At 40.8% G+C, this 23,238-nt stretch overlaps 1 protein-coding gene across 1 annotated transcript; it reads right to left on the bottom strand.

Moving 5' to 3' along the window:
- Nucleotides 1-7,873: 7,873 nt before the first annotated feature.
- On the bottom strand, nt 7,874-22,967 carry YTHDF1 (YTH domain family, member 1). The gene is made up of 4 exons (XM_010157743.1): nt 22,907-22,967; nt 21,317-21,396; nt 15,315-16,841; nt 7,874-9,364 (listed from the first exon to the last, which is right to left on the bottom strand). The coding sequence occupies exons 1-4, from the start codon at nt 22,941-22,943 to the stop codon at nt 9,338-9,340; spliced, it is 1,671 nt and encodes a 556-aa protein (XP_010156045.1). The 5' UTR covers nt 22,944-22,967; the 3' UTR covers nt 7,874-9,337.
- Nucleotides 22,968-23,238: the final 271 nt, after the last annotated feature.

Below are 23,238 nucleotides of genomic sequence, written 5' to 3'. Positions count from 1 at the left end.
CCCTGCCCAGCTGAGGAGGGCAGGAGTGGCTTTGGTGGGCACCAGGCCTCCAGCCAAGGTCAGCCGAACACATCCATACGTATCTGTAAGTTTAAATTAATGGAAATGCCTTGCCCTGTCACAAATACCTCTACAAAGGCATCCTAAATATGCAGTTGGACTTAGGGAAGAGCCAAAGCACTGATTGGCTCCTGTTGGCTCATCTAACTGAGCCCTACTGATTGCCACTGAAATGGCAGTGCTGTTCACTCTATCAGCAACGACCAAATTAGCACCACTGAGACCATCAGGGTCTCTGCGGTAAGATTCTTGGCATGCAGTTTGTTATTACATTTTCTCCAGCTTTGCTAACTCTGATCCTTTACCCTGCAGTAGCTGTGCTAACTGTGCAGCCCAGGGTGTAAATCCAGCCACTGAAATCAGGTATTTTGATATTTTGGTTAGGGTTCAATAGAAAAAAAAAGAACAAAGAGACTATGGGCAGGGCTGTATAGGAAGAGGAGCAGCCCTCAGTGACAGATAGCTGAACTATCTCAAGCCAGCTTTACTACTACAGAAAAGATAATACTGAATAAAATCCTTCTTATCTTATCAACGCTTTTACATTGTTAAAGAATTGCCAAGCTTCACAAACCCACTGCTTTTGTATGTATCTGCACACTCCTGCAGGAAGGAAAACGCATCCTTGCAGAACCCCCTTCTCACATCACCCCCCACCAGATGCCCTTTTACAGCGTGGGCAACTGGGCATCACATCAGACCACTTCTCTGACGAAGGCTTTCTAAAAATGCGAAAAAAGGCTTGGTTTCCCTGTTTTGCATCTCTGAAAACAGACTCTGATGTACGCTGCACCTTTCAGACTCCCTCCTTCCTTTGCTATTTTATTCCCTTTGTAATCACTCCACATTTCTCTTTGTTATCATCATTAACACTTTTAATGCATTTCTTACAAGAAACAGGGTGAGATTGCCAGCTAGTGGGAACCAGCAGTGTCTGGGGTCGTGCCAATTCCTCTCAGCTCAGACACACGGCGATACAGTTACCACCTTTTCATCTGTATGAGGAAAAGCCAGCACTATTTCCCTCTGAAGCACACAGATAGGTGTATCTGTATACATAGCCGTGTGTAATAGACACACTCATACACTTATAAGCTCATATCTAGTGGAGAAATCCCAGTGTTTATTCGAGAGTGTGATTCCTTTGAAAAAATAATGGCTTATTATATGCAGAACGTTCTTACTCTCCTGAGGACAAAGAGTTCCTTGCAGAATTAAGCCTGAGAAAGCTCCAAAACTAACTGCATTGGGAAAGACACAATCAGATCACCAAGAAAATCCACTTTCCCTATCCAGGACTGTGGGGCTCCTGTCTGTACAGCACTTGCTTCCTGAGGGCTGAGAGGTACTGCCTAACTCCCCCTTTCCCTGCGACGTGATGGCTCTTGTAAGCAATCTCTCAAACGGACGGAACACGCGCTGCCGTCACCAGGCTAGAGATGCTTTCTGCCTCTGGACAAACTCTACCAGACTGACTAATGGCCCAGCTGGGTTCCTGGGAATAAGTCAAACGGCTTCTTTATTGCTATGTGAGCAACAACCGAGGCACGCTGCAACAGCCACGCGCCTCCCGGGAAGGCCCACGTGGGCTTCTCACGGCAGGTGCCTTGCTGAAGCTGATGCACCACCTATTCTCCCTTCCCTCCTCCTGTCTTCCCATCTCTCTTTATCACAACCATACTCTCACACTTTAAACAACAGATAAGGACAGAAAGCAGAAAATCGCTTTCACATTTGCCACCTTTCGCCACACCCTGCTCCGGTTTAGCTTCCCGGGCTCCCCACCAAGCCCTTCTGTCCACACTGCAGAAGGGATGGGGTCTCGTAGGCTCTGCTTGCAGGGGAAGCTTCTCTACAGGATTTTGACTACTGATGACCTCAATGCCCAGAGTATTTCTGAATGAAAATCTGCCCACTTTCAAAGACTGAAAAGCACAGAAGTGCTGCTTCATCAATGCCTTTTATCTTTTTACTTACTACTCATGACCTTGATGGGCCACCCACTTCCTAGAGCCCCTGTGCATCAGGAGGAGGTGCTGAGAAGGACACGGGCTGCCTGCTCTCTCAAATCACAACACAGGTCACAGTCACCAGGGCAGATAATAATTTTGTGTCTGTTTCCGAGGGCGGTTATGCCTCACAACCCACTCTCATTTCACTAGGAGGCTTCTGAAATGGTACAGGAGGAACCTCTGTGCAACTTGTGATCTGCAGATTCACACCCTTGGTTGGATTTATTATTTAAGATAAATCCAAATGGATTAATAGTAACAATTAAAAAAAAAAAAAGTCTAACGAGCACCCTGTCTCCCAGTTTTTTATGAATACTCTTCTTCTAGCATTCATTTTCCACTATCACATGCTTTGAAATAACTGAATTAGCAACATACAGTGTTTTCCCAAGCTCAGCAAGGTCAGTAAGTTAAGGAAAAATCTGAAACGATACCCGGCTCATAAAATCACTCTTCTCTCCATCTAGTATTTTACTCACTGTGGGCAGATTACATTTCCCATAGGAGCTCATTAGTGCTGCTCTTTGCTCAGCATCAGGAAGTCTTTTGGAGTTGCCTGCATTCCCAGCTGGCAAAAATTGCTTTTTGTTTCTTCTCCTGACTTATTGCCCACCACCCCAAGTTCTGAAGTGGCACTTTTACAAAGACAGCTTTTGGACCAAAAGCCCCAACCATGCTTCTAACCTCGATGAAGACGAATGAACAGTCAAGTGAAGTGAACCGAGTGTATAGCCAAGGCAGAAGGAAAGATACCCGTATCAGCCAACAGGCCAAAACTAGGGATGCTTGTTCCGTGTCAGAGCAAAGACGGAATTATTATGGTTTTAGTGTTTTAGTTGTGATTTGTTTTACAGAAAAATATATAAAACCAGAGGACACAAAGCAGCCTCCCTTGCCTTCACTTTTAAGTGCTACACACTACTGAAGTGATGCAACACGCCGATACGCCTCCTTAGTCGTTTCTTTTGGTCCAAATTTGTTAGCTGATTAATGAAAAAAGCATAAATCACAACACCCTAGCTCCAAACACTGAACATTGTGAAATACAGTAGCTTAGTTAAGCAGGTACTACATATAAAACAAGGCGGAAGTAAAGAGCACTGAATTTGGTGTGATGAAGTTACCCAACTGCTGCACACAGTTCTGTTCCCAGAGAGCACAAGTCAGTATTTTAAGGGAGATCTCAACGAAGTTAAGCAGCCACTTGCATGTGGACTGAAAAGGGTAAAATGTGAAAAAACATCCACAACTGACCAGTGGCTTAAGCCATAAAACCTTCTTTGGTATCTCATAACCTAACACTGTCCCAGAAACCAGCCCTTCCTGGGAACTGCTTCCGTTGTAACATCTCCCCACAGCAAGCAGCCTCTGTCCTCCAGCACCGCCAACAGCCTCTTCAGGCTGTCACCCTGGTCACTGCTCTATCTCAGAGCGCCTATGGGAAAGCAGAGACAGAAGCAGAGCAGTAGAAAACCCCTATGCAGTGGCAGGTTTTTGTTATCTGTCCTAACCTGCTCCTGCCTTCCAGGCTTTGTCCCATCTCACGCCTGAGCAGCAGCACTGGGAAGGATCACAGCTTTCGTGTACTCCAGAGCACTGGAAAGGCTTTGCATGAGTAAAACATCACAACAGAGGACGAGGAAGATTACCAAATAGTAATATTCAGTCAATGTTTTCCAAACTTACACGAAGCAGATATGTATTAGAAAAGGTTTTCTATATACACCAAGGTAAGAAAGCCAAATAGGCTCCATAAACCCCCAGACCTTTCAAAATTCCCTCTTTCCTGAATGTGCCGATTATCCAGAAGTTTCACCCCAAAGGGCATGAGGAGGGAGCCACTTTGCCTGCAAGCCTAACTTCAAATTTGGTAAACATGGGCATGTGCACTGTCTTTAATTACAAGGCACATCTCCAGCCAGGTGCAGGCGTGGATCTGCTTCGCTGCTTCGTTAGCCCAATGACAGCCACCCCCTGCAAGGTTTCACCAGAAGCAGGTGAAATACGGTTTCAGCAAAGCACATTCAGCTGCAAGAAGCAGCGCGTTCGGCTTCTGTGCCCCCAGTGTTTCTGGCCAACTTAGAACGCGTTGCTAACTGCAGAGCCAACAGCAGCAAGAACACTTCAATGGCAGTGGTCTCTAACTTGTGAAGTGGGTTTACAGCCCTCGGGCTTTCCGGGAGACGCAGCGCCCTCTCAGAGCTAGATGTTTGCAGTGATTGACTTGCTGAAGTTACAGCTTGTAGATCCACCAGAGCAGAGCACGGAAATCAAAACTGGGCTGCGCCCCACAGCAATGCTGTAAGGGGAACGTAGCAGGGCAGCGATACCTCAGAGGGACTACACAGAAGATATAAATGATGAAAAAAGCTCCCTAATAGTATACACATAGATTGATACATCATTTACCGTTAAAATTTACCCTCTTCCTACTCTCGCCCCAGAGAATGGGGGGCGGGCGGTGTCAAGGAGGTTGCTTGCGATATGTATTACTGCCCAACGCATCGCCTTAATATTTTAAAAATGCCCAGAGAACGCAGATTTGGCAAAACAAGTATTTACACCTCTCTCTCTGTCTTCATTACTGAAATCACAGCAAAACACCAGATCCTACTGATTTAGCAGCAGTTGGACAACATTAGAAATGCATTTGGTGAAGACTTTACCAACTGTCTGTTGTCATGGTAACATCCCAGGTAAAAATAATTTCTTGAATAACTTGTAAACAGACAGATGGCATAAAACCTCCCACGCTCTCCAAATTAAAGGAGATTCAGTAAAAGACAATGCAGATGCCAGCTCTATAAAGTCCTGCATGATGAAGAAAGCGCATCTCCAAGGTCTTCCTCGTGCTGTCAGTAACTTGCCTCAGAAATGTGAGCAAAAGGGAGATCAGGGATGTTACAGGAAGCAAAAAGATGCCACGGAAGTAGAGTCAGCACTGTTTTACCCAGGATTTCCCAAGGGATTACAAAGGTGCCCTGAAATTATGATCCTACATAAAATAAGGAAACAAATCCAGTATCACACCAGGGAACAGAAGTTGTTCTTGTAATTCCTAAAGCCCTGCCCTGATTATACTCTTGCCAGAAATGAAAATATTACAGTCATCACATGGCACACGCAATGCATCACTGCACAGGCAATACACAAGTCCATTTTAAAGGGTTTTTTTCAGCATAAGTTGTGTGAAGAGAGGACAGCTGTGAACCCAGTCACGTTCAGGCACAAGACAATCCCGTCCACTCTAACATTAGGTACAAGTGTCCGTGTATGTGAACTGGAAGTAGTACTGTGAGAATGATGTCAGCCGTGAAACAGTCTGTCGGACTGAACCACATTATTCGTGAAATCCAGAATCTCCCTCTGCCAAGTCACACCCCAGTTAAGTCATTTCGACATTTTGCCTCAACTCCCCTACTTCTAAAAATAGGCTGAGCAAGAGCTGTTCTTTCTCAAAGGAATTGTGGACAAGGCCGGCTGCAGCCGAGGCATCACAGAGAGCCACACTCACACTATTCTTGGGCAGCATCACAAATTCCAATTAAAACCTGCACCTTCCCAAAAATAGCGAACAGCTTTCTCCTAAAATGAGCAGATGCTGAGCACTGTTGTCAGAAAAAGCCAGACCTTTTTCCAAGTGAAACAGATTGTTCAACATAAAGAATTCCAAGTAACTGAGAGACCAGGAAAAGGAGCACTAGAGCAAAACGCTTTCCCCCCAGTAGACATTATTTGTGCCTCATTTTTGCATTTATCTGCTATTTTAACTAAGCTTCCCTGGCTCCTCTCAGCTGCTTTTCTCAACAGGTATACAAGAGCAGGGCAGTAACGTTACACCAGTTATTTTTCTTTCGACAGTTTTGTAATATCTTTGCCTACAAGTTTTTTAATGTCCACATTTACTTGAATTTCCATCTTTCCTGGCCAAATAAAATCCTTCATTATTAAGGAGGAGAAGCAAAGCACGTTCTGTCACAACTCACCCATGCTCTCCAGCACCGTGCTCAGTCTCAATGCTAAGAAATACATGTTTCTCTCTAATTTCACTGCGACCTCACCATTATAAGTTCTCCAAACAAAAATAAGTTTTGTGAAGACACTCATCTTTTATCATCAACAGAGGGTGAAAGGAAAAAGAAGGATTCTAAACTTTACATCCCCTATTTCCACGTCCCAGGAACGAGCAAGGTAAAACCCAAAGTCTGACCTTAATTTACGAGCACATTGTGTTACGGCAGAGCAGTAATTCTGAACATGCTGTCTGTCCCTTTCTGTCTTTACAATTTAGCATAGATTTAATTTTCTATACATGCTCAAGTCACATCCATTCTTCACAACAAACAAGCTCCATAAAGATTAAGGATTCAATACTACTACTTTTGGTGTGACTGCCTGCAAATGAGGATGGTTTTTCCCTCTGTGATGTAACATTCAACGGTACAACGTGCTGCCATCACTGATCAGTAATTGAACCAGAGGAATAGTTTCACTTCCCTCTGTAATCAGCATTTGGTGCTACCAGCTACAGTGAGCTGAAAAGCAGAAGGCAGCAGGGATACTGTCAAACACACACATTCTAAAAACATAAACCAAAAGCAACTCTGTTAAGGAGGGAATTTAAGCACAAATTCCAAAAGCACGCGGGCAAGTTCTTTTACAACCATTACTTGGATTAAATATAAAGACCTATGACACAAAGTTGTTCTGCAACAGACACTGGAAGAACAAACACTTCTTCACCCTCACAGTGTTCTTTGAGCACTGCGAAGGAAGAAGTGAGGCATCTCTTTAAACGGAGTCGATTGAAAATCAGAATGACCAGCAGCCAACACTTCAGGTAGCTTAGTAGTGAACAGTCACTATGAAGGTAATTATTTTACCCCGTTAAATTTCCTCCCCGGTTAACACCGGTAATGCTGTGCAACCCAGCCACAGCACTGCAGTGTCTGCTGAAATCACTGCTCGCTGAAGTTGTGAGGCATTTTTCTGCCACCCACGAAGCCAGAGAGCAGGCTGAGACACATTGTAACTTTTCTTAACAATACAGCCAAACCGGTTTCAGCTAAAGGCTCTCAAGTTGTTGGCGTTTGGTTCTGGGGGTTGTTTTGGCATTTTTTTTTAGAAAATATTTACCTGAAGTCTATACGTATATCACAGCAAACAAATTTCTTTCTTTAGATCTGAAAAAAAAAAAAGTGAAAGGTGTGTAACTAACTTTTCTCTTTAGAGTCCAGAGCGAGCTGAATTCTTTTTGGCTCTGGAATCACCAGTGCTAAGTGTCCTGACATTCCAACTGACACAATCAGCAGGTGCTTCAATTAGATGGCAACATGTTTTTAAAATGCACTATTACTTCAAACAGCTAGTTATAAAAAAAGATAGCAAGTCACATTACTAACGTCAGAGCTGGGAAATGGAGCCGGCTGCTGTAACAGTAACCGTTCAGAGCTTTACTTCCACTTGGGAAGTTCTTAACCCTGGTGAGGACGTCTGCCACACAGCCTCCTGAAGGCTGCAGCTACCTTCAATTCTTTCCTCAGCTTCTCTACCAGAGGGGGCGAGGGAAGCACAAGTGACAGCCACCGTACACACATGTATTGTCTGAGGAAGGGTAACGCTCAAAGCAGCGGAATCCTGCAAAACCCTCCTGCAATGACCAAGTGAGCCCACAGCAAACCCCTAAGTCGTCCCACCAAGACACTTCCCAAATTAGACTTAACTCATGAGCTGGCATAAGGGGTGAGCAGAACATAGGAAAGCAACTGAAAGTAGGGGAAAAAATGAAAATGACATCGAACTTGCTAAATATGTATTGTTTATTAAGGCTTGTATTCTCCTAGAGGAAAAAGTTAATCTGATGCTGTCCATTACCCCTTACAGGCAGTAACAGTCCAGAGACAGAGTTATACGTTCTAAATACAAGTCTAAATGATACAGATTAAACTTTATTTAAATTGGAGGTCCTTTTGGAGTAAATAGTATTCAGAAGATACTTGCTTTCTAATATAGTAAAAGATCCTCTACAATAAACACGTGCAGATTCAGTGTGCTAGAGCAGCGGACATGAGCACCATTTCCATGCTTAATTGGAACTCCAGTTGGTGACAGGTTCTCCGACGGTCCCCTCACTCCACAAAAACATGACAGCAAATTCAGTTTCTTAAAACAGGTTTTTTTACTCATCCAACAGAAAAAAAAATTAGACATACACACTGTCAATTTTAAACATCTGAGGCATAATCCATCATATTATCCGTACTATTAGTTCCTACGTTAAAGCTCAGCATTATTGGTATAAAAAAAAAACTTTAAATGGCATTAGGACTTGGGGGTGGGAGGGAGTAATGAAGGGAAGGATTAAAAATGATCTGCAATTAACTAATAACACCTGAAAGCTGAAACAGGTTTAAACACATTGTCCAAAACCCCTGCAATGTTGATAGCATCACATTATTATTTAATTAAGCTACAAAAACCGTAAAGCAGAATCATGGCTGAGAGAAAGCATGCCGCTCACTCCCGGCAGGATATGGTATAACAAATGCACACTGAAGCACCGGTTAACAGAACGTGAAAGGGAAATATTTTCCAGAGAAACAATTTCACTGACAATTTGATTTTTCTACTAGACAGGAAAACCCAACATGGCGCGTTAGCGATTTTAAAAGTGTAATTGTAGAGATAAATAAAGAGGCATAGCAGCTGCACAAGGTAATCAGAAATTTAGGGTTTTTTTCATTTCAAAATTCTGAAGTGCAGTATCTTAAAGTTTTTGAAGTAACAACAACAAAAATCAATGCATGGTTTCTTATTTCCGCCATGAAGAAAAAGGGTTTGGGAGGAGGATAAAGGAAGATTTGTTGTGTGTTCTCCATAATCTCTATATCTGGCTAGGAACATAATCTGTGCCAAAATAAAGCCTTTGGGAAGCACTGACACTTTAGTATGCTCATGTATAGGTCCACAGTAGGTTAACAGAACTGTTTACCAACTTAAAAAAAACAGACACACCTTTATTAATGATTTCTACAGAATTTTACATAGAAAAAAAGATACAAATTAATGCAGATCCACTTGGGCAAAAATAAACTACAATGTACTTAAAGATGCAACAACTTATTTTCCCCTGCACGAGAAGATATATTGGAGCTGAAAGCTTTAGTTTGTCCTGATGCCAGGATACAGCACCAGTATGCTTAAATTTGTTTCTCAGTCGAATTTAATATCAGTTCTAGTATATATATCAAACTGTGTGTTTATTCTTATTGTTTGTTTCGATTCTGACGTTCCTGCGAAGAGAAAAAAGTTAAAAGTTAAGAAGGATTTTAGTCAAATGAACAAGCAAAACGTTTTCAGTAGTAGAACAACACTGATGTCATCCCAATTACACACTGGTTAAAACACTGCTGCTATATCTTATTTATAAACTGTATATACCTGACAGGCCCAAGGACTTACCAACTTAGATATTAAGAGCAGCTTCAAGCAAAACAGAACAGCTGTGACTTGCACAGTCACTTCAAAGTGAGAGCAGATGAAGGAATATCAACATTCCTAAGCAGAAACAGTCCATTGTGTTCTACTTTCTGTATTATTGGTTGGGCTACTACCGCACATAATCACAAGAGAAGAGCAGAAAGGTGATGCTAGATAAATGGACTCCACAGAACTGGTATAATTTTGAGACAGTAAATGACTTTGGAGTTTAGCCACATTCAGTAAAAGTAGGATTTGAGGTCCGTTCATCTCTCTTCAACTATTGTGTGAGGCTCTGTGAAACACTTAACAGGTCAGGGGGGAAAAAACCAAACCAACACATCAGGTGGAAAACAAGCTATGTGCTTTGGCACAGTCCAGTAAAAACCGGCACCGCTAGCCTGAACAACCCAAGCATTTCTAAAAGCATTTACTACAGAACCTCTCTGAAGGCGCCCTCAAAAGTTTCTGCTAACATACTGAAAACAGATCCAGGTAACCTAAGGGATACCTGCAGGCATCCCTCAACTGCTCTAAGTCTTCATCTAACTACCCTGTGCTCTCCCAGCAATGCACAGCCATGCCTCTGCTTGGATTCAGAGCAGACACAGGCAAGTCGAGTGATGCAGGAACAAAAAAGGGGACACTTTCAGGTGCCTCATAACACGCAGAGGCCAGCTAGACAAGCTGAATAAAACATGCTGCGGTGTCTTCAGCCCAGTGCACTTCTGCAGCTAAGTCGTCATGCAGACTGGATCGGAAGGGTTCAGCCTTAGTGTTTCCCATTTCATCCTAATGCTGTTCAGGACACACTACATGCCTGTTCTGCAGCGTACAAAGACCCTACACTTTGTGTACTCCAACATCAATATGGCGCCAAGTCCTATTTCCAGCATAAACAACCTTCAATTCCTAAACTAACGTCCTCAGATTTTACTTGTTTTGTAGAATCTTTCTGTACACAAATTCATCTGAATTGTTTGTTGCAATGTAAAGCTTATTTTCAAATACATCCAACATTATAAATGTAATGTAACACACTGTATTTGCTACTTCAGCAATCAGAAGAGTTGAAGTGGAATATATTGATTTCTGCCTCCAGGCAGAGTAGTATTAGTATTTCCACTTTCATAATAAAATTAAGTAAACAAATTCTTAATCCATGATTTAAGACAGAAGATAAAATTGGTTTACCAAATCAACAAAACAGACCATATAAAGTCATATAATTAAAAAAAATATATATATTCCCCCCAATCTTTTAACTGCTGGCTCATGATGAACTGTCAGTGAAAGTAACTTCTTAGTGGGAGCTATCGGAACATGTTAGCTGTTATGTTCTTAATGAACGAACTTACAGCTATCTAACATTTCAAATAGAAGTTGTTTAGAAGGTATCTAGAACTGAATGATATCAAAGCCATTTTCAGGCTTCCAAAAATGTCATTGTTCCATCATACTTCCATTTCTAAGGTGGCAAATCCCTTTACTATTCTTCACTGCCCTGCCACACTCATCAGCCCGTTCCCTACCACTGCCACCTAACCTAGCTCACTTTGTTTTCTATGTAGTCATCCACTGACCCCTGTAATCCCCTTAAAAGTCAGTGTCTTCCATATTCATGGACTAGTCCCACATAAACAAAGACAAGCCAGCATTTGAGACTTGTACCTGGTACCTAGACAGTACGCTCACGGCATGCTGAGACTCAGCTCAGGCTTTGTAGTTCAGTAAAAAGTGCTATTTATTGAGTAAGTTATTAAGCAGTTCTTCCTACCTTGCTGCTTGCTTTCTCTCTCAGGGGCTAATCTGAGTCTTCCTTGTAAAAAGTGTCTGAAACCATATAAATGGATGGGGAAGAAACTGATGAACAATTCTTCATGCTCTTGAGCATGGCTGCTTCTTAAGCTCTACCTCTCAAATTCTCTTCCTTACTGCTATTTCGCACTGCTGCAAGCAGGAACAAGCGGTTTTGCAAGCTACTAACGAAGGTTTGCTCGTTTTGGTTCTGAAGATCCATCCGGAGCCTCCATAGTTTCTCTTCTCCAGAGGAATTATCTGATATCTCACAGGGAGCTCTGCTGAATACTTCTTCGTGACATTAATATGTCTCAGACACAGGAAAAACTGGTTTTTTACAGAACCTGCAGAAGCTTCCATTTCTAAACCAGACATTCATCCTTGTCAAACTTTTGTTACCTTCACCTCAGTCTGAAGTAGCTGTCAACCTTCTACTAAAACATACGTTACCTTTATATCAGGAAATACAATTAGTATTAAATTTAAAATATAATTTTTTTTTTAATTACAGCTTTGGAAGGACAACATCCCATCCTTAAGAGTTCAGTGTTGGTGAACGTTCACAGAAAGCATACTCAAAGGGCATGCAGAGTGCTCAAAGAAAAGGAGCCTTTCAAAGTGCCAACATACACTAGCTGACACTTTACGCTATTGAATCACCCAAAAGGGGAAGTGGCCAGCTCGGTGACTCAGAGCTTTCTGAGGTAATACTGCTCAGCACAACCCCAAGGTGCAGACCTTGGAGCAGCCGAGTGCCTGGACACAGGCAGAGACAGAGCACAGTCAAGCAACCACGACCACCTAGTTAAATACAGCTCTGTGAAGACGAGCTGCTGACAGCCGCTCAGCCCATCTGTCCTGCCACAATATGCAAATAAAAATACCAGAATCTGCAACAAGTTTATTTTCTTTACAAGCTTTTTAACTTTGGAAGACCATTTGGTTAAGACTACGCAAGCACGTTTCCAGGGAATGTTAATAACTGATGCCACATTATACTGCATTTTCTTTTTAAAGGCACTCTCTCTCACACTTCACAACTTTTTTACGTTTTAAGAGGATGAGCTTTGATCACAGAAGTTTTCTCTTTGTGGACACTACAGTGGCCCTACAAACTGACTGAGAATGCCTGGAGGGTCAGGAGAGATTTCATGCCACTCACATTTTTGCTATTTCATTCTAGGCACCAATATCCACCTATTACTCCCTTCCCAGGTTCTGGGTCACCAGACTGAGCTTAAGTAGTTTATTACTATGGCAAATCAAAAGCTGGAATTATGTCCCAGCATGAACAAATGTTCCCTTAGTCCTAGATGATGATACAGTCCTTAAGCAATGCTGGTAACACTGATGAATCTTTGGCACTTCAGTGAATTTCACCCAGCATTACACCTGCCTAATCCTGGTTTAATGATTTGGTGTTAACACAGATGTTCCTACATCCGTTAAACTTGGAGTGCACACACTGGAGCTCACACTGCACACATCAGTTGAGGGAACACTGGCTAGCAACGAACCTTAACCATCTAAAGGAAAGAACTAAAATCCTAGGGGCTTGCATTGTGCAGATTACATGAAGTTGTTCTTCCCTAGCAAACATTTGTGTATATATGAAATCAAAGCACTCAAGCCCTCCATGTATTTTTAAGGATTCTAGCCCCCTATAAACTCAACAGTGGGGAAATTGAAGCACAAAATTTCAACAAGTAATTTTACTGCTAAACAGTGTAATGAATCAGTAACACAGCAACTTGGAAAACAATTAAGATGGCACATACACAACCAGCCATCTGAAAATGTCAGTGAGGTCATAAGATCCCTTAACTGGCACTAAGATTCTTCAAAAGTTGTCATAGGAAGGTTAACTTTGCCTAACGGGACGGCTTCAACTCCAATTACACCAACTTCTCAACGATAAGAAGTTTACGCGCGTACATATCCTGCAAGGAAACTCTTCGTCATCAGTCGGACTTCTAAAATTCATTTAGTCAGTGAAGGGGAAAACACTGACTTTCCAGACAATACTTTTATAGACTGCAACCTGACAAGCAGCATCTCATTTTTCATTCCCTCCCTGTTGATCTGCTTTACCTCTCTAGCACTATTACCTTCCTCAGTGCACTTCGACTGTCTGTATATTGTCCTATTTTCTAAGCTATTTAGAGGAATCTAAGAAGTGTTAAATTAGACTCCAGAGTTTATTTTCTGAATGTGTCATACAAGCTAGAGCCTCTGTTTTAAATGAGGCAGAAAAAAATGCATCCTTTTCAAAACCTGATCCTGTTATAAAGCAGTGACCGAGGTAAGACTATTGTATCAGCACTTGAACTGAAGGTGGAAAATAACTGTGTATATGAAAACAACCCAAAGTGGGATCAACTCAGCACCTGAAGATCAGTCCCGAGTTACTATAAAGTGAAGGAAGTTTGGCATCAAGGACGCAGCCATCTGGATCTTCCTCAGGCCAGCAACTTACTGTGCAAGACTAGCTCTCCTATCACTTACGCAGTACTCTCACTACTCAAAGCACATTCTTCTCCCCTCCAGACTTGGCAGCAAACCACAGGGAGACTCAACATTAAAAAAAACAACCCACAAAACAGTCACCCCATGCACTGTAGGCACTGGACAAAGGAATCGAGGCCTCTTGACTTACTCACGATTCTCTCCTACATATCTATGCAAGACACAGGTTCCATTAAATATCAAATTGCTAATTATCTACTGAAGGAATGAAGTGTGGAAGTAAACTCTTATGTTTTAGCTTGTGGAACCCCACAGGGAATACACAAGAAAAACTTCAAATTTAAACTCTCCTTCCCTGCTGTGTTGAAATGTGCTGTGCACATCGTATCTGATGGCTGGGAAGAGTTGAGCTACACGTTCTTAAGGCACCAATCTCCTTTTCTCTCATCATTTAAGGGCACATTCTAGGAAGTCAAATTTTATCTGGACTTTTAAATGGCAATAAAACCTTTAAAATGGCAACTTCAATTTCAGCTCCAAGAACACGCATTAGGTCTTTGCTTCAAAAACATTTTGAAGCAAGTGTGAGCTGCACTAAACTAACCTGTCAAATAAATGCTTTATTTGAAATGCTACACAACAGTCTATGAAACACTATCAGACTAAGCAATTTTAAGCATTTCTTAGCTAGTAACTATGCATCCCAACACCTATTATTATGTCAGTGTGTTACTTCTGGACTGCCCGACTGGAGAAAGGCATGCTTGAAACTGAGGTCATGGGATGGATAGGGACAGATGTCTCTTGAGGCAGACTGAGAGCCACGGGAGCGTACAGAAGTTTTAACTATACTTTCCCAGTTACAGCCCAAGTTCCTCTTATTACATCTTTACTCAAAACTTCTTTTCAAGCATTAGTAGACAGATTAGATCTGGGAACTGAAAACTTTTATTTATCCAAATAATAACACATGCAACTTCAAACGCAGAAATGTACTCTTTCTAGCACTATTCCAGCAATTTTACCAGCTTTCTTTTCCAGAGATCAACTGACCAAACAAGGTCAGACTTCTCGCTCTCAAAGGTGATGTACAAAGTTCAAATGCCAACACAGGTATAAATTTCGATGTCCCAGTTCCAGTCAGTGTTAATACACCTCATTTATAAGGCAAGAAAATTAAGTGCCAACCACTGGCAAAACCCAATTCCAGAACAGGAACTATTTTCTAGTTTCTTAAACATTTTAAGATAAAAAAACAAACTCCAGAAAACCGAGACACAATGTCCTTTACCTACATTACTGCTTAGCAACTCATTGCTCTGAAACTGTCACAGAAATAAGCGTTTGGTTTTTGTGTCGTTAAACACACATGAAACCATCAAGCTGAGATGCATTAGAAACACTTTGAATTCCTACTTACATTTTTTCCACCATAGCAGCATCCACATTTCATTTTCCCCATATCTGTGTATAAAATAAATTTTTTAATAAGTTTACCTTCCGCACCACCTCCTCCTCTTCTTGGCGCTTTTCGTAATGAGAAAAGTCATCAAAGATGGAGGTCGTGTGCTTGTAAGTAGCAATAATTTTAAGCACTTGTTTTGCTTTTTCTAAGGGCACCTCCTGTGTATCACGGGAGTTTGTAACGGGTTTGTTGTCATTGTTCTCCAGCCTGATGTGTCGAAGCTGGTTGTTGGGTACATCCTTCACGAAGATCCACTTGACATCAAATTTCCCCTTCCACTTGTCCTGAGACCAGACACCCGCACTGGTGCCATAGTCCACCGGTGATTTCATCTCCGCTACTCCACAGAAGTGTCCACTGCCATTGACACTGAATAGCAAGTAGACTGGCCCTTTGCTATTCATGGAGCGAAAAGCACTGTCCAGGCGTTTGTTGCCATGTTCCGTACTACACCAAATGGAATACTTAATGGAACGATGAATATCATCCTCAGAATAGCTCTTTATTATGAACACACGTCCATTTTTAAGGTTCCATTCAAAATCTTTAGGGTTATAGCTGTGAGCAGCTTTCAATTTTTCAAGAACAGGATGGGACTCACCACTTGGAACAGGGTTAGGCTGGGTACTGCCAGCTGAGTTGCTGTCGTTACCAGTTCCTCCACTTTGGCCAAAAGCTGCATTTCTGTTGCGAGGAGCTACCCAGCGATTTTGGGGTGGCTGTTGAGGGGTCTGATACTGCGGCTGAGGCAATGGAGGAGGCTGAGTTGGAACAGGCTGAACAATTTGTTGCTGTGGCTGCGGGACAGACTGAGGAGAAGGTATCTGTTGGGGGGCAGGGACTTTTGCCACAGGACCCTTATTGTCCCAAGTACCTATGTCCATATTATGCTTTATAGGCGGAGGAGGCAATGCTCCTCCGATTACAGGTCCGGTTTTTGTTTTCATTTTAGGCTGTGGTTTCGCAGGCTTGCTAGCTATAGCAGCCCAAGAGGTTGGTTTGGATACTGGCAAGTTTACATTAGATCCACCATTACCAGAGAGGGCACCTGTCATCCCAGCACTGTTGACAACAGAACCCACTGTTTTCACCGCTGAAGTTGTAACATCTCCACCAATCTTAAGTCCAACCATTCCCTGTTCAATACTGTTCATTCCAGGAGCTTTATTTAATGTATCATTATGAAATCCTGTTTGTCCATCCACGATGGTACCGCCCAGTGAACTAGGTGGGTAGCTGTAACTGCTCCCATACGCTGAACTTTGAGTCTGCTGTCCTTGGGATCCGCTTGTTCCCCAAGCTGAGAAGGCAGGATTTTCAGGGAAAAAGTTAAACCGGTGTTGATAGATATTATTTCCCAGACCCCCAGGCTGTCCAAAAACAGCATCGTGCATAAAGTGATGATCTCCATTACTGAGCTGTCCATAGGTGGTGAGATATGGGATAGGAGGATCTCCCCCTGTAGACCATGGTGCTTCACTGAGAGAATAGGGGAACCCAATGGATGGCGGATAATAACTGGACAGATAAGGATCAGTCATTGATGGATAGCTACTGTTCTGTTAAAGAAAAAAAAAAGGGAACTTCAGATATAAAACCCCCTTCATTTATAAATAGCCACAACACTGTTCATCACCACACAGAAAAGAACAATAGAGACAAGGTAATTTAATTTCCAGTTACAGATGTTAGGTCACACTCCAAGAAAGATTCAGGGCTAAAACACAGTATCAGGGTATTTATAATATGCCCCAGGACTAGTGGCTCACAATGAGGTTAGTACTCAAGATCAAGAGCATGTAAAGCTTAGCCACATTTCTAAGGGTAATGAGTGGCTTCTTCTATAATTATTTAATCTACCAATACCACAAAATATTTCAAGCAACTTATGTAACAATATATTCTGTGTCCCACAGCACTAAAGATATTTAGTATTTCCAGATCACTACATGGGAGAAATTTTAGATTAAATTAAATACGACAGCACAGAACAAACAATCAGATTACATTATAACCTCATTAAGGAATTATTTTGAGGGGCCAGCAGTCCCTGACAAGCAAAACATACCTGAAGTGGTAAAACACAGAAAGGCTACTAGGACCACAGTGAGATCACACGCTAAGAAGCATGCCAAGCTTGCTCTAAGCAGACCTAATGACTAAAAACTGAAATTAAGGTGACTGGTACACCAGAGAGAAATCCCTGCAATTACGGCATGCGATACATCCCATCTCAACTGTTTGAGAAAGACCCTATCCAGCTTTTGCAAAAGTCTTCCTCCCTCAGTAGTAAAGTTACAAGTGTCTAAGACTGTTTCTGCCTGTCCTTCTGAACAGGCCACCTCTTCCATTCTATGAAAAGAAAAAAAGACTGACCAGTCATAAATCAGATCCCCTGCTGAAATTCTAGCTTTTCCTCCCTTTCAACTGCTTCTTAGACCAAGCTGAGAAGCCTTTCCTTCCATCCTCAGTCTTCCGCTGACACTTTGGAAGCATTCCGTATGCTTCCCATATTCAACAATGCGAAAGAAGAAATACAGACTATTCTAAAATAGGTTTTATTCCTCTTTAAATAAACTGGAAGTACATATACTGGAGACCTTCCAAACTGACACTCTAATCATAATTACCAGCGAGGGGGCGGGAAGGTCAGCATCTCTTAATGAGTCAACAGTAGCTGGCCTTTCCTTAAAATAATCTTTCTCCATGAGTAAGAAGAGGAACTAAGATTTCTTTCAAACTCTAGGTTTTCAAACTGCATCTGCAAAATAAGTAAAACTGCACCAGAACTTCTGATTTTTCTGAAAAATGACTAATTACTTCTCAGCTCATTTTAAAAAATGCAGGAAAAAACACCTCCCTGCTGAAGATAAGCATAATAGCCAACTGATACACAGTCATTTTTACTGCTCGCTTTCCAGTGACTCCCTTCCATGACACCCCAAAGCCAGAGTAATTCAATATCCTCACTTTCCATATGCAGACTGGTACCATAAAACAGCTCCAAGACTTACATACCACTTCTGAGATTTAAACCGCCTAAATCCAGTGTTACTGAGTCAAAAGAAAAATCTCTGCCACTGTTCATGCTGCCTTTATTTACGTGCAAATTCTGTCATTAACAGGAGGTACACAATCAATTTTCCTATGAGGAGATCCTCTAAAATGCATTACATTTTCCTGAGACTCCCAATATAATATTTAGCATATGAAAACATTGAAATAAAATCTTCCAGAAAAATAAGTCCTATGTGTTGTATCTTAAAAGTGTTCTTAAGAAAAATATAAAAGCAAATGCAGATGAAATAGAGGAAGCATAAACAGTTCTTCAAAGCAGTTATGTTCATACATTGCACAGAGTTAGAGTTAAGATGAAAAATAATAAGCCTAGAGAAAGCAAGTGTTTAGTCCCAAAATATTTCTGCTAAAGGATTCTTGACTATTCCTGAGCCTGTCACCTCCTGTCGCACAGCCTGTAAAGTTTCCACAAGGATTCTAAGAAGATTAAAGCAAAGTTTCAGCAGACATCCCTACAAAACATTCAATCTATTTTGACTGGCTTTATGCCAGCCTGTGTAACAGAAACCTGACAGAAGTCCTTCACGGCAACAGCAGTACGTTTATTTCAACAAACTTATCCCTGACCTTCCTGCACTCCTCTGTGGGTTTATTTTTTTGGTTGTTTGGGGTTTATTTAAAAAAAACCCACAAAACCCCTTCTCTGTCCCAAAGTACACTACCTGCTAGTAACTCCCCATTGCTTATGAACAATCCCTTGGTTCTAGATGACACTACATGGGGGAAGACTTTCTTGATTTGAGTCTAGCTTTGTATGTGAACACTCGACTCCACTCAGTCCCCTCTGCACTTAAAAGGGCTTGTAGCGTGCTTTCTAACAAAAAGCTATTACATCTCAAATTCACCTGTATTAACTACTGCTACTGAGCTACCAGAGCCCTTATGGAAAGAAAAGGCGGCACCGCTACTTAGGAGTGGTTTTCAACAGAAAGATGGAAGACATTAACATTTTATTTAATAACATAATACTAAAGACTAATTTGTATTTCTAAAAGGTGAAATTAATACAACATTACCAACCTACATTTGCTCTTTGATGTCAAATATATTGTGGTACCAGCTGGTGTTTTAATTTTTTTTAATATGCAGTCAGTTTCAAACCTTTTTTGTTAAGTCACATTTTACAACAGTTTTAAAGGGCTGAATGAAACTGAGTAACTAGATAGTAAAGCTTTGTTCAGAAACATGGTTGTCTTCAGTACAAAATCTCACAGTCCTAATTAATGCTACCGTCACTTTCCACTTAAAACTGTAAGACAGCCTACGCAACAGTTACTTGGAGCATGCCGATTTCTTACTGCAGCATAAATAAATTGGTCAATGGAGCTACACTTTCATGTAAGAAAACTATTAGAATTATGGAAATTCTAATAGTCACAGCAATTATTCCATTTAAACCTAGTAACTGGGCTTGTTGACAGCCAAGTTTCCTAGAATTAAATTGTAATAGGTTTGACATTTTTCCTGTATTGAGTTTATTGTTCAGTATATTTCACATTAGAAAAATATATCTTGGTTTCAAGCAATTAAAAATTACATCCAAATGGGATGAAGTGGAATTTTAAAAAAAAGGCAGAGAAAGGTGAAAACCTCAATTTTTTTCAAAACAAATTTTGCATTAAGAAAATTTTACTTCCTTTCTTCCCCACAAATCCCCTGCTTTTATACCTGATACAGTACATTAATTCCAGAGAAGAGGGAATGTTTCCCATTAAATCATTCCAACTTTTGTACAAGTCTGGAGAACACACCTATGCTACACAGGACTCAGCTGAGGGCAGAGCTCAGAAGACAATTCACATTGTCATATATCAGCTTGTCCTGAATTCCACACTAGTGTGTCTCGATTGCTTCAAGGATGGAAATGAGTACAAGTGTATCAATATTGTGCTACAGTTTGCAGCCCTCCCAAAAGCTGCCATGATCCAAAACAAACTCTTCACACAGTTCCATCTAACTGCCCCAACAAAAAAATGTTGAACACACCTTAAAGATAACCAATACACAGTACATGAATCAATACTGTTTGCTCTAGCGTTCACATGCAAGATTACATCAGTTTCCACAAATGAAACAGAACAGTGTATTATATGCCTTCTTTTTTTTCAGCACATAGAAGAATTTTCTTTCGCAAGTAAGTTCGGTGATGTCACCCGCACTAGCGCCTATCAGCTTCAGGCTGAATTCTAAACTTCCCTTTTAAAACATAACACTTAGCCTTTCTGCCAAGGATTAAGGACATACACCTCTGGCAGGCATCTCTCTCTAAAACAGTATGTTTGTGAAAGAAAACTTTTTGCGTCTCCACTTCAAGTCAAAAATTACTTCAATTAGAAGATATTTTCAATGATAATGTTATTTAAGTCATAGATGTTGATTTAACATACAGTAAAATGAACTAGTTTATGTGGAGAGTTTACATTACAGTGCTTTACTCTTAAAATAACACATTTTTGATTCTTAAAATATTTCAGAGGACATGCAAGAACCAAGAGTATTCGCTAAAGTGTAAAAAGCAAGCGGGGCAACTCTACAAGCTGCCTAGAAAGCACTGAAACCACATTACAGTTACGCCAATTTCTAGGACTCTACAAATCACACAGATTAGGAGAGCCCAAAAGCAGAACCTTCAGAGTCCCACATGCAACCCATCTATCAAAGAACTGGAAGATCAAATAGTCTGTCACAGTCCAACCGTATCAATAACCTGCAATTTGAGGCGCAATCAGCAGACACTAGTTGGAGCATTAACTTCATTTTCACTTGTGGCCATCTGGATATGCAGAGTAATATTAGCTTTGTGAGCACAAATGCTAGTTGTATTACCAAGTAACACAATATGCTAGTCATTTCTTTTTCCATTTCTATTTAAGGAATTTGCTCCCTCAACACAACCCTATGAATTGAGTGCCAACAGCATGCCTAAGAAAAAAACCTAAGTTAAAAATACACCAACCTGATTTGACTGCCCAGAAAGGTAAGGTTCAAAATCGTTGTCATGAACTGTATCCTTCTGATGTAACGAACCATTTTGCACTAGAAGAAAAAGGTTACAACATATTATAATACTGCTTAGCAGCATTTCAGTTAAGAATTCCACTGTGTCATTCCATGAAAAGCCATTATTTCTTCTGCACAGCATGAAGACTCACAAAAAGTCCAAGGGATGATGTTTTTCCCCAAAACCAGTTCCTCTTTATATTAGTGCTTATAAAACTATATTTGAATAAGTAAATAAAAAACCCCAAACAACCTACAGTCAAGCATGGACAGACAACTCATGAATTAGCTCTGAACAAAAAAATAATTATTGACTAGAATTTTGTGAAAAATATTGGAAAGTAACATCAAATGTTCTGGTCCATAATTAGAACTCTCACAAACTAATTCACAGTTCTCCCAGCATGTGTTATTCACTGCTTGTTTAAGTTAAGTTGGCTAAAATAAGATGAGGTGAGGTTACATTTAATTATGAAGTAATGACTGCCAAGTGCCTTGATATCCTGACATTTAAGTCAGGAAAATTCAAGTCTCAGCTTTCTCACATGTAAAGAGAGATATATCTGCCATAATCAAAGGCTACTTAAGCATAACTTAATGTGTGAAAACCATTAAAAGCCCATTAATGAAAGATATACAAAACCAAAACTGTTATTAGGTCACTTGAAATAATTTCTTTTTTCTTTGCTTTACTTTTAAGAAAACAAGGTCAAACACATTATCTGATAGGTAAATAAAGCAACTATTTCACAGAACAGCTAAACTAAACTATAAGTAACACTACACCAAAAAGGATGTTTAACATACAAGTCTGCAAAGTTTGTCAGGGAGAGCGAGGTAAAGAGAGTGTTCACAAACACAGGAAAAAAAATGTTGAACCTTCTGTAACTAGAAGTAGATGGATTTTTTAGGGTAGGTTAGATATATTAAAAAGCAATTATGAGTTGAAAATTGCTAGTTTCTAAGCCTTAACTGTTACACACTTATCAGCAATCACTGTAATAATCAACACCTTTACTTTGATGATGTGTTATTAAATTTAATTTCAAGTGAAGCATGGGAGTTATCATAAAGAGCTTATTATCGCATAAGAAGTTACCTATTTTATTTATAATGCCTTAAATAATTTAGTTTATAGGCTTATATATGACAGCTAGTACATATCTCAGTCAACAGCAGACCAGTAACACAATTGTGTTGCATACCCTCTTCCTGCCAGATGCAAAGTATGTAAAAACATATATTTAATAGGCATTTCTTTGTGACTTCATGTATAGATTTGCTTAATTTAAGGAAATGAAGAGCATTATTATGTTTAGTACTACCATAATCCTTCCCACTGTAAACTCAGCGGCATTAAGTGGGATGCAACCAAGCTTGTACAAGTAACAGTTTATGTTATTTTTCAAACAAAGCACAACTTCCTTTGTTCCAGATGTTATTTACAGGGAGTAAAAGCAACACCTTTCTGCTCACCTACAGCCACCTGCACAATTCATCTGTTTCAGTAACAATTTAAATGATGAGATTTCTGCATGATCCTTACCTTTATTATCCTGTCCTTTTGGTCTCTGGGAAGCCATCGCACATGATAGAGTAAAGGAAGAAAAAAAGAGGGGGAATAAAAAAGTTAATTGTTGAAAAACGCTTATACTGTCACTGCAAAACACAGCTTTCAAGGACCGATCAGCTCATTAAAATGGCTAACAACTTATCAGGGCTTGTTTAAACTGGGAAGTGAGTGAGGAGTACATTTCACACAGCACTGGCCTTCCTTAGAAATGGCCACGGCGCTCGAAAGCCAAAGGGAACGTGCTGTGCTCAGGGGGGAAGCGAACGAGAAAGATTACACTCCAAAGAAGCCGGGAGTGAGAGGAA

This window comes from Eurypyga helias, unplaced genomic scaffold (genome assembly GCF_000690775.1).
Source record: "Eurypyga helias isolate BGI_N326 unplaced genomic scaffold, ASM69077v1 scaffold19210, whole genome shotgun sequence".
Taxonomy (NCBI): domain Eukaryota; kingdom Metazoa; phylum Chordata; class Aves; order Eurypygiformes; family Eurypygidae; genus Eurypyga; species Eurypyga helias.
The sequence above is the reverse complement of the archived record's forward strand: the minus strand, read 5'-3'. Positions and strand labels throughout refer to the sequence as shown.